Source organism: Geospiza fortis, unplaced genomic scaffold, assembly GCF_000277835.1.
Source record: "Geospiza fortis unplaced genomic scaffold, GeoFor_1.0 scaffold112, whole genome shotgun sequence".
NCBI lineage: Eukaryota > Metazoa > Chordata > Aves > Passeriformes > Thraupidae > Geospiza > Geospiza fortis.
Window position 1 is genome coordinate 11,740,448 of NW_005054298.1, and position 12,335 is coordinate 11,752,782.

The 12,335-nt window shown below is 39.9% G+C and overlaps 1 protein-coding gene across 1 annotated transcript in view; it reads left to right on the forward strand.

The window, feature by feature from the left end:
* The window catches only part of CNTNAP5 (contactin associated protein like 5), a 273,515-nt gene that overhangs the window by 245,349 nt on the left and 15,831 nt on the right, over positions 1–12,335 (forward strand). Inside the window, exons 20-21 of the mRNA XM_031057766.1 lie at positions 3,434–3,564; positions 5,037–5,121. Of these exons, the coding sequence (XP_030913626.1) occupies positions 3,434–3,564; positions 5,037–5,121 (216 nt within the window). The remainder of the gene's footprint in view (positions 1–3,433; positions 3,565–5,036; positions 5,122–12,335) is intronic.

Sequence of the window (12,335 nt, forward strand, 5' to 3'; positions counted from 1 at the left end):
CTCAGACTTAGTCACCAGCATGGGATGGCATAAATCATGCCCTTTGGTCTCTGTTTCCCAGGACTTCCCTCTGCAGAAGGGAACCCCCAGGAATCCTGTTAAAATGGCTCTTAGCTGTTTGATATCTTCAGGGGGATGTCAATCAGCCCCACAACCGTGGATTTTAGTGTTGCAGACTGAGGCCCACAGCGATGTGCAGAGATCCAGCTTTGACTCTGGCAGTGGTCTCATCCCAGCAGCACGGCAGCCCACGTGGAATCATTTCCTCAGGAAGTGCTGAAAAGAAGCCACGCTGTGCTCGGTAGCTCTGTGGCCCAGCTAAGCCTGCCCCCCTCTCAGGCTGCTCTAGGGGCAGCATTCCAAGATGAAGGGGATGGATAACTACAATCATCATGTGTGAGTCTACTCTTACCTAATACTGCGGGGGTAATGAGCCCACTAAAATTTTCCAGCCCAAGGCCAAAAGAAGGAAATCTTCCTTTTCCTCTCTCTCTCTCCCTTATTGACTTAACAATTGCTCCAGCAATTCAACGTGCATTAGAGAAGGATGCAGCTGGTTGTGCATTGCTTGAGCATTATGACACTCCAGGTGTGCATGCTCAGACATGGAGAGCTGAAAAGAGGATGACAGGCACGACTACAACAAGACTGACAGAAATTACACTGCTCATGATTAGTGTGAACCCCTGTTGCAAGGCAAAAATGATGCAAAATAGAGAATAGGGAGAATAGAGATGGTTTATACACTAATTTCCATTTGCAGTTTCTGACACTGGGCTGATGTGATGGAGAAAGTCAGTGGACCAGATAATGAAAATTCAGAGGACAAAATAAAATTCTTAATAATAATCCTAATTAACAATCCATTAATTTTGCTTGCAAGTAATAAAATGGCAATTTAATCTGCCAGGAAAATTTTTCTGTAATCTGAACACAGAAGTTTTAGTATTGAATCCAAGGCAAAATTAGCTCTCATCTACAATGGTGAAAATTCAAAAGCACAACAGTAGATAAGGTCATGTACTTCTGGTTTATATTAATACATATTTGACCCCAGGCAAAATGCCAACTTGAATTCAATAGTTTTGAAGAGCAGCTGTCCATAAAAAGAGTTGCCACTGGAACTCAAAGCAATTTGACAAAATAAAATTCCATTCTTCGATCTCTTTACATGATTTAATGTGAAATTGCACCACTTTAGAAAGTAAGATCTGTTCTCAATGGATGCCAAGAGCCTCCTCCATTGTCTCCCAAAAAATGGAACAGATGGTTTCTGGTTTAAAATCACTGCTTCCGTGACAGTCAATGGGTAAATCCCTGTTTGCTGCAGCTGAGAGCCTGGATAGACTGCATGTCATGCTGGCTCCCTTTGAACACAGATGTGCTGGTTGTTGTTGTTGATCACCTGCATACACCTGCATACATAATTACAATTTTATACACATGTGTGTTCATAGCCTTCAAAAAAAGCAGAGAAGTCTTTTTCACATTTACAAACTGAAGGTCACAGACCACACCCAGGCCCTGTTCCATTTTCTGCTTTACATCCCTTTCAAAGGCTCCAGGTAAGAGACAGCCTATAAAGGGCTTCTGATGAGACATGATTTTTAGTTTGGACCAGTCTGTTAGAATACCATATTTTAGTTCCATCTTACTCTGTGTGGTGATCTTGGCTGTGGTGTCAGGGTCAGTCAACCTTTCTACTTTCTATCAGCTCTCCCACTGCCCAGAGCAAATCTGAAGAACTTCCTTGCGCTTGGGCTTCTTTTCTCATGTGTTTCTAAGATGTTTACACTGTTAATCCCTGTTGATGCATCTTCTGCTCAGTACCAGATAATGTGATGGTGATTTAGGTTTGGACCTTTGAGTGTGACAGTCATGGTGATAGGCAGCACCTCCTTGCCCTCACTATGCAATGAGGGCTGGGAGCTGTTCACTATGATTTGGGGCAGCTGAATTGGGACCTATAATATCACACTGAATAATTTAGCAGCTTTTACTGACCTTGATGTCTTCACAAATTCCCCTCTAATGTCCATAGCTATGTGTGAGAATTTAAATGCTTTTCATCACTTTTTTTTTCATTTTCACTTTAAAATTTCTCTTGGTCCAGAAGACTTCTCAATCAGCTAAAAAGCCTTCATCCTAGTAGTTCATTCTCATTTTCCCTCTTGATTTTGAAAGCTTTTTTTCTATCCTACAAATCCCAGAGAGTGTCAGTTGCTCATCTGGGACATACTGAATTTGATAAAACTTTTTTTTTAAGTACAGCTCTTAGGAGGAAAACATCCTGGCAAGGGAAAAGGAGGGGGAATGATCTTAACTGGACTAGGGATTCCATCTTGAATGACTAACAACTTCACTGTGAGGTGTGTGCAGGTGGAAAAGTTCCTGACAATTTTCAGAAAAGGGAATAAATGCAGGACCGTTTCTCAGGGTTGGGGTGCTGTCAGCATTTATTTTCTCTATGGAGACAATTTAAAATAGTACCAGAAAAAGCTTTTGAACTCTATGGTACTACAGTTCCATGAATTTTGGTTGCTGATGCATAAAAAGAGTTGAGAAATTTCAGATTTTTTTTTCTCTGCTATTTAATTCCCAGAAAAGTATGCTTGAAAGGATTTTACCAGAATAGATACTTTTTCTTTTAGATTATGCCATATGTAGCTCCATGTGTGTATATATCTATATCTATATCTATCTATATCTATCATCTACACACGTTTCTTGTAGTCATTTGTTAAAGGATTGAAATTCATACTGGGTTCCTCATTTCCTTGTGCATTTTGTTTTGTTACAGTATGTTATTTATCAGAAGTCACAATGCTTATTTTGGTAGCAAGACTGAATGAGATGTTTAGCATTCATTTTTATATGAATTACATTAATTCCTTGAAATATGTTAGAAGTAAAGGTACTTCTTTATTTCACATAAATGATAACATAAGTACAGGACTTTAACTGTTTGGAATTAAGTTATAATTCTTACAGTTGTCACTGTCTTCTGTGTTGTCTGTTACATTTGGATGAAAAGTAATGATAAAAACCCAGCATTATTAGTTTAGCAGAGCAGTGCAAGCCCTGCATGCCCTCTGCTGGAAGTGATCCCTTGCAGGATGATGTAGATCAGCTGTGGCAGTGCTCAGTGTCTGACCTGCAGACAGACACACTCGCCTTTGATATACTTAGTTACTCATTAAGTTATGTGTTTCCATAGCAGTTTGTTAACACAGTAGGAAGGAAAGCTCCTCCAGTGCATTATTTTCTTCACGCTTTTCATTACAGCTTGAACTCTTTGAACCTTCTTCTTGACTTATTAACCTTGTTACTCCATAGCAATAAAAAGAAAATTAGTTATTTGTTGTTAAAGTTATTGAATGTTGTCACATTAATGACACAGGCTTTACATGTACAATTTTTCTCTGCTTTTAAGGAAGTTTACAGGTCCGATACAAGCTGAGTAAGGATGGGCTCCTCATTTTCACCATTGACTCTGGAAATTTTGCCAACCAAGAGCTGCACCATGTGAAGATTACTAGGGAAGGCAGAGAGCTCGTCATTCAGGTATGGCATGGCTTGTGCTGGGTGTTAAACAGCACTTCAGGCCACAGACACTGGCACAGGTAGCCCAGAGAAGTTGTGGATTCCCATCTCTGGAAGTGTTCAAGGCCAGGTTGCTCTGAGTACCCTGCTCTGTCAGTGGGTTCTGTCCCTGTGCACAGCATGAGGGCTGGAACGAGATGGTCTTTAAGGTCCCTTCCATCCCAAGCCATTGTATGATTTATGAATTCTGGGAATCAGACTCCCTGATCTCAATGCCTGATCACTGGCAGGAGGCAAAGGTTTCACACTGATTCAGCAGCAGAGCAGCCCTGTAGCTTCAAGCAGAGCTCCACCTGGACCCTGTTCAAAGAGTGCCCAGCAGTGGTGTTTTCCATGAAGGGTCTTACCTTGCTTCTGACAAACTGTGAATTAGGAAACACCTTTGGCCAGAAGTTCATCTGGACCACTGGAGTGGTTCTGGGGCTTAGGAATGTCTGTGTGATCTGTAGTCTCCATTGAAACACACAGTAGGGATCATGGAAAAGCTGCAAAAGGGAGAAGAAAGCTGAGGAATTTAATTTCATTTAGGGTATGTTTCCCAAGGGAGAATATGACCCCAGCTGCCTTATCCTCTCACAGAAAAGGAAAAGCTGAGGGAGTGCAGGGTGCAGTCACCATGTACATGGCAGTGCTGCATCCTAGAAACTGGAAGCAAGCCATCCTGAGGGTGACAACCCCATGAGGGACAAAACCCCTCCTCTGCCTAGCTCCCATGCATCACCTATTTTTCCAAGGTAGGGAGAAGAGGACCATCTTGCTGCTCCTTCTGCTTTTCTTCTAAGGCTAATTATAGCCATCCATATTGCAAAACAGGTTGGCTAGATCTGGGCAAAAATCATTTAACAAGGAAGGGTGGCAGAGTCTATAGAGAGGTTGTATCTTAGGAATAGAATGAAAAGATAGAAACACACAGCACTGCATTTTTTTCTCTCTACAGTTTCCATCTCTGGGTGGTAAAATCACACATCACACAACTACAGTGGGTAGGCCTCATTATCTAAGAAGAAGGTTGTGCTAAAAGCCAGGGTTTTCCTCAAGTACCAGTCTTCTATTGTCTGCTGCTCTGTGGTTTTCTTCTGTGCAGAACTAATTCTTCACAATACATTTCTAGAGTGGACTCCTTTGAGTGTATTTTGAAGTGACTAGACATGGATTTTGGGAAGCAGGGGGATTTCAGGGTCAAACATTTTAAGCTTTTCTGCAGGGGAACTTTCTTCAAAGTCCTTTATATGACTATTCTGGTATACCTTTCAGCTTCTCATGCTAAAATCAAAGCGCATCCACTTTGCTATCTTTAGAAACTGAATCACGCTTGGGGGCAGAATTAACAGATTGGCAGCTGAGAACATTCCCAGAAGTTTGCAATGAGTACAATGAGATCTAGGGGTGTCCATGTACTGTTGTACTGAAGTAATTTTATTGACCTTTTCCAGGTTGATCAAGTTCTCAAACTCAAACACAACTTTTCTGAGATTGATTTCAAGGCCGTTAAATCACTCACCTTGGGCAAGGTCACAGGTAGGTTCTACTAAATATACTCCTGATTCATGAGATGTTACAGTGCTGGAATTAGTCTGTGCTGTGTGTTGGGTTTTTGATAGAATTGGGAGATTGTTTGGATGGTTTTTGCTGGAAGAGTTGGCCTGAGCATTCCAGTACTCTATTTATATATCTCATCAATGCAAAACTTTGGCAGGTTTACTTGTTTGCATCGATAGCAATATTAAGTGCTCTGACTGCTCCCTCCAGTGAAGTGATTCATACAGCCTGTGTGGCTGCACAGGGCAGCATCTTAGCCTAATGATACCATTTTGCTGACTGCAGCTTCCTCCTCTCCAGCCATTTCTGTTTCCTAATGATAAGAACAGCACAATGGAGCCTTCATGCTCTCTGCCCTTTTTGTCACTGCCAGTCTTTTTCCATTTGAATTCTGCAAGGAATATTGCATATAGCACTTAGGCCACAATTCTGCATGTTCTGTACATGTTTCCTTGATCTTTACTCCTCCACACTAGAAAGTCATTACAAGCCCTGGAAAATCCTGCCTGAAATTTAGAAAATAGAACTGCTCTTTTTTATTGTCAAGTATGTCATATTCCTTTATATTAGAGTCTTTTTCTTTCCCAGTAAGATTCTAAATACGACCTTCTTTACAGACATTTCAGTCCTTTGTTCAAATTGGACCTCCATATGAAGCCTGACATCTGAGTCACCATTGCAATTTTATATGTTTCATTATTAGCACATGAGGCCTGTGGGACTGGCAGCTAGACAGGCACTACAGACATCCCCTGGTGCCTGCTTGTGCAGTGTAACCCTGTGGAGTGATAATAGTGCATTTAATTAAGAGCAGGACCTGATTATCCCCTTAGTTATATATAATGGGTTTGGTTTTTTTTCAGAATGCAGCCATCTTCCAAGCCTTTGTGGACTGGTTTGGGAACATGACATTTTTCAGCCCAATTCAGACCTAAGCTAAAATTCCAACTTTGTCAATGTTTAGCTGTAGTGTTAAAAATCTAAAAGAGCATTACTCATCCTGACCTCTACCTAGAACTCAGGCTATAGACACCAAATCAATAAAGCAAGGATTTTTTTACCAGAAAGATGGAAGGTAGCAAAGACCTTCAAAAATGTAGTCAGCAAGCTGACATGGTGCAGCTCAGCATTATGGAGAGAAACTAGGTTGAGTCACAAAAATATTATTAACTTCACAAGTGCAAATTGTTGCAAAACCAAAAAGGTCAGGCATTCAGTTCCACTGAACACCACTGACTTTTATCCTTCTTTTATTTCTGTCTTGCCCCAAATTTTATTGGGCTTTTGTTTTTGTATAACAATAGTTCATATTCTGTAATGGCACTAAAGCCATAAATTTGGCCATCCAGGTGGTGAAATACTATTGCCATACTGGAAATGACACAATGCATCCCAGCAAGTCACTTTAATTCCAGCCTAATTCTAATTCCAGTTTCTTTTTCATATGTTAAGTGAATCTCCACAAACTGTTTCTTCTGTATTAGGATTTAATTTTCCAGGTTTTATCCCGCAGCTGTAGCTATGCTGGGTCCTTGTGCCCTCAGAAAATCACAGACCTTCTTCAGTCTTCTCCCTCCAGGATAAACACTCCCAGCTCTATCAATCCTCTCTTCACAGGAGAGATGCTCTGGTCCCTAAATCATCTTTGCAGCCCTTCACTGAACTCACTCCAGTAAGTCCATGCTTTCCACCCACTGGGAAGCTGTCTTTCTCTGCAAAGCTGCTTACCAGCTGCTCAGCCCCAAACCAGTGCCGCTGGGTGGGGTTCTTTCTAAACCAAGTGCAGATCTTCCCATTTCCTTTGCTGAAATGCAGTGTTCTTGTTTTCTCATTCCACCAGCTTGTCAACGTCCCTCTGAATGGTGACACAACCATCTGGTCTACCAAGTGCTCTCCACCATTTTTTATCTTCTCCAAACTTACTCAGGTTACACACTGTTCCATGATGGAAAGAAGCAAAACCAAACCAGAAATTCCTACTGCTGTAATGTTAAGAGTATTGCTTTGTTGTACAAAGAGGAGAGCTAGGCATTGTCATTTTGGGACTGTGGAACTTGCATAAGTATGTTAAATCATTATTTATCCTGCTGTATGGATAAAATGTTGACTATAGCTTCTTTTAGTGATGGCTCACCAGGTGAATATGGGTGACTTAACCCAGTATCTGCCAAGTTTTTCCTTCTCATTGCTCATGCCCTCAGCAAAGCATAAAACTTCCAGAGGCATGTGATGCTTTGGAGTAGACCTAGACTTCCTGTAGGGTTTATTTTGGATGCCATTGGGGTTGCACACCTAAAGGCATTCATTAGGAAATTTAAGTGTCCACATAAAGAGAACCATGTAAAAAACTCTCTGTTCTACATGTCCTACATATCCATGCTATAATCTTCTGAAAATATGTCTCTCTTCTTTCCTGTCACACCACTGCTCATTTGTCTGCTCTAACAGCCTCATCCTGGCTGCCTAATCAGATGATTATACCACCTTCTTTTTTGATTCCACCATTAATTTTCCACTGACTGGGAAATCTCAAAGAGGTCTTCCAGCAGGACATCATGAAAGCTTGAAACTCCTTCCTCACCAGATTGTCTTATGATAGCCATTTCAGCACAGCTGGAACTTTTGAAAAGTGCACTTTTATAAAATGACCAGTTTTTTAAATAATAGTGTTTCGCCTGCTTCTACCCCTCCCCACCCCAGCCCCATTACACCTTCTTTAGGTACTTACACTCTAATATTTTTTTCTCCTTCTCAAACCAGCTATGGTTTTTTTTCCAATGGCTGCCTTATTAACAGCTGCAGCTGTGAATTCTGGGGGAAAACCCCCTCTGTTTTAGGCAGAGAAGTCTCACCTGGAATTCAAAGCATAGGGACAGTCACTCTGCCACAGACTACTTGAATGACCTTGGGTAAGCCATTTATGTGCAGATATAAAGGTAAGCAGGCATTTTATTCCCACTGGAACCAGTCTGAGCTTTACTATCTCCCTTCTCTATCAGTAAAGCATAGATAATAGAACAGCACTGTATCAGAGGGGTGCTGGGAGGATAAAAGCATTAAAGGCTGTGAGCTCTTCAGATACACAGTAATGGGACCATATAGCTGCCTTGGAAAGATCAATCTAAATATAAGTGTGGCTTTGAAGACAAGGGAGTAAAAGGAAGCATCATTCAAGTAGCCAGCAGATGTCTGTTGAATTCATCCTCACTGTACCCAACAGCAATAGAAAAATATCATTATCTCGTAGTTTGTTGTCATTTTTACTTCACAAATATAGAGTCAGGACACAAAAGGACCTATCCAAAGCCCATTGGTATCAATGGGAGTTTTTCCATGGATTTTAGTGAGTACTGGGTTCAGGCCCCAAGTGGGTCATACACTTTATGGCAAAGCCTCAGTGAAATTTTAACCAGAGTCCCAGTTCATTTACTTTTAGTGCTCCTTGCAGAGATCATACTGCTGTATTTAACCACATGAACATTCTGACCTACCTGTGAGGCTGGCTCTGCTTTGAACAAGGGATTGAACTGCATGACCTTCAGAGGTGCCTTTGAACTTAAATTATTTTGTAATTCTGTGATCTCAGAGACACATTTGCATGTGTTAAGGTGTTGTCTACAAAAAGCTGCTATCCCAGTGGAAAATACAATTCATTTGTTTGCAGGTTTACTTTAATGAATCCTTGAAAACTGTTTACTGTGCCCTAACATGTCTAAATTTTTCACCATTTTTGTCCCTGGGAAAAATTATCTCCGATGCAGAGAAGTGAATTTCATTGTTTGTGTATTTGTGTCTGAGCAATTTAATATTGTAGTTGTGTAGGAATACCAGAGTAAAAGGGTAGCACTGAAAGGATTCAAGAGGATTTTGAAGAAAAAGGTTGCAAGTATTTCTTTAGAACCTATTAGTGTTGAGCTAATTTATTTGTGTCTTCAAAGTGATCAATTAGCAGACCTTCCCTCACTGGTAGCATAAATGATTGTGTGTTCTAGCACAGAAACATGATATTTTTTACCTCTAGAAGCCTGAGCTAAAACACACTCAAGTTTCCACTGAGTCATTCAGCTTTGATATAAAGTATACATAAAAGAAAGTTTATCTGGAAAGTAATTTTATTAAAATCATTATGTAGGTGCAGTACAATTCTTATGATTTCTACAATAGCTTTTCTTATTAAAAGTTCATGAGGAGAAAATGGAATCTGTACACTGAAGAGATCACAGAGCAGTTCATCCAAGAATATTATACAGGGGTAGATGATAATGGGATAATTAAATCACAAGGGGTAAATTGTCATTAACTCTTAAATGCAAAAGTTGCCTTAAAGAAATACTCCTTTTAGAGAGTTTCTATGAAAAATGCTTAAGTCCATTTTTTCTTCTATTTTTTTTTTTTAATGGAAGGACATTCCTGTTTTTAAGCTCCCCAGATCACAATTTACAGTTTAAATAATACAATAATGTCTGCAAGAGATATTGGCTGGACTCTTCTGGTGACTGGAAAGTTAATTTCTTTGCTTCAGACTCTTCTTGCCCTAAATACCTATTTCTTAGAGCATATTGTGAGCAAAGATCTCTTAGGTGAATTTTAAGGTGCCTTTAAAAGTCATTGGTTTTCCTCCTAGTAGCATAGCAAAGCATTAAGGAAAATGGAAATTACTACATAAGATAGAAGACCAAGATGGCAAGCACCTAAATTAAGCACATTTTGGCTACCCCAGGCAGTCCAAGCAATCCAAGGTCTAAGCTAATGCCATCAAGTCTCTATCAAAAAGAGGCCAGATCTATTCCAACTTTTCCCCAGCAATATCATTTACCCTATGATCATAACACCATGCTTAATATTTAGGCAGACAGTGCTGCCTAAATAGAGTCCAAGGTCATCTGCTTCTACATAGAAGTTTTATTTTTAGACTGAATTCTTGCAACTTGAGTTGATTTTAGCTGTCTGCTTCTGGGACAAGCATATATTGTACATCAGTATATGCTTTTGTACATCATCTCTCCTTCTTCTTGCATATTTTCTTCTCTTTATAGATTTTGTTTTCAGCCTATGCAGGATCACATAGGACTGGTTGTGTTGTGACAGATTAGGATTCACATGTCAAATATGACATATTAACAAATTTCACATTGCAACTCCAAGTGCCTCATTTTCAATTATAAGCTGTCTCTGAGAAAACATAATAAATGCGCGCCTTAAATTATCTCTGCAAAGCCTAATGAAACAAAAATCCTTAAATGTTACACTTGGCAGAAAATGTTCAATTGCAACAAAACAAATCCAGACTTATTGGGCTCGTTTCTGTTCATTCCTGGGGAGCCTCATGAGAAGAAGTACCTTTGCTTTGCTCTTGCTGCTCCTTGCTTTTTCAGGTGTGCTTGGGAGGGGCATTGAATGTCTGAAGCCTGTCTCCTGTTCAAATTCATCCTTTCATAAAGCAAGAGTCAAACTGGTTGACCTCAGTTGTAACCAGGAGAAACTTCTGTGGTTTTCACTCCACTGTCTTTGTGGCAGACTCACACCAGGAAATGAGATTATTCCAAAGTTATATTTTTGGGTTCCAGGCTAACCCAAGATACACTTTCTGCCCTTTCTAACTGGATGATTAATGTCAGCAGTGTTTACTGAGCTTGTTGATGGACACAGCAGCACATTTTTCAAGGTACCTGCACAGTGCCTTGTAGTCAGCTCTTCTGAGACAGGTGCAGTGTGTGGAGACTACAAGTGTCTTTTATCTCAAGGTTGTGGCTTCAAATCTGGTGACAATGTCCAAGAAGTAATCTTGCCAGTCCTGTTCAGCACTTTGGCAAAAGGAGGTTTAAGTTTCTGAGTGACATGAAAATAATGTTGATAAGGAAATAACAAAAATATATTGAAAAATGTTTATGTTCCTGTTTTACACAATGATACCTTTAGAAAGAGGGTATTTTACCCACTCTCCCTACACAAAAATAGCACTTCTGATTTGTATTTGATTCCAGTTACCTTGTCCTACTTGTTATCGTTTACTATGTCAATTTGCTGTTTCATTACTGAGCAGATTGATTCTTGGTCCTAGAGAATTCTCATGGAATTCTATTCATGATGAAAATTAATTTCCCATCACTGAGATATGAAGACTTAAAATTGCTTTATCTAAAATCTTAAAACAAGTGTCTTGTATGTGGCAGAGGTGTATAATGAAACAACAGGGGAACAGGATGTCTGATTTTCTGAAGAGGAATAAATCAGCACATAAGTTATTTTGATACCTATAATATAGTTACAATCTATAAAGTTCAAAAAATACAACCATATGTTAGACTTAATCCTTGTTATTATGGAAAGCCATTGTAAAAACACGGAAAACCAACATAAAGCTTCCTGAGCTGTGACATTGCAGAGAGCTTCCAGGGATCAGCTGGAAGGGATCAGGACCCAACAAGAAGCCAGGCCAACTTATGCACAATTCAGCAGATAAAGCTTAAAAATTACTTCCTGAATGTTAGGGGTAAACTTAATTTGTGGAGAATGAGCAGTTAAATTACTGAAAGCTGAAAAAGATTGCCTTCTTATTCTCCATGTAGAAATTAGCCAAAATAACTTATTCTCCAGTGCTGGGAACAGAAATGAAATGCTAAAATGTCAGAAGATCAAACCAAGCCATCAGCAGCAATTCAGTGTGATTTTCCAGACCAGTGAAATGCGTGGAAAGATTCCCAGCACTGCCAGGTCAGAGGAAGGCCACTGAAGTTTCTTATGACTTTGGCTGCAGCACAGACCATAGAACTTCACTGAGTTGCTTTTCTCACTGAGCACTGTGTCATATAGTGAAAACACCTTTTGGAAAAACATTTTATTGTGATGCAAAACCTCCAAAGGACAGGGTGTCCTTTCATAAGGCTTTCACAGAGCTAACGGTGTCATTATCACAGATTTACATTGTCCTCTCAAGAATTCAGAGGGCAGCACAAGTCGTTCACAACCAAGTTGTGCGGCTTTCTTGTTGAGAACAGTGGAAGCCCTCCTTTCTGGCAGATATTAGGCACACACCCAAAGCTGTATGATAAAGAAAACTGTATCTGTGCATGTGGAATTGTTACCAGAGGATTCTGGGGTTGTTGTTGGTTTGTTCTTTTGATTTCTTTTTTTTTTTTTTTTTTTTCAAAATTCAGTCTTTCAACAACAAATCTCCGAGTTCTCATTCATGC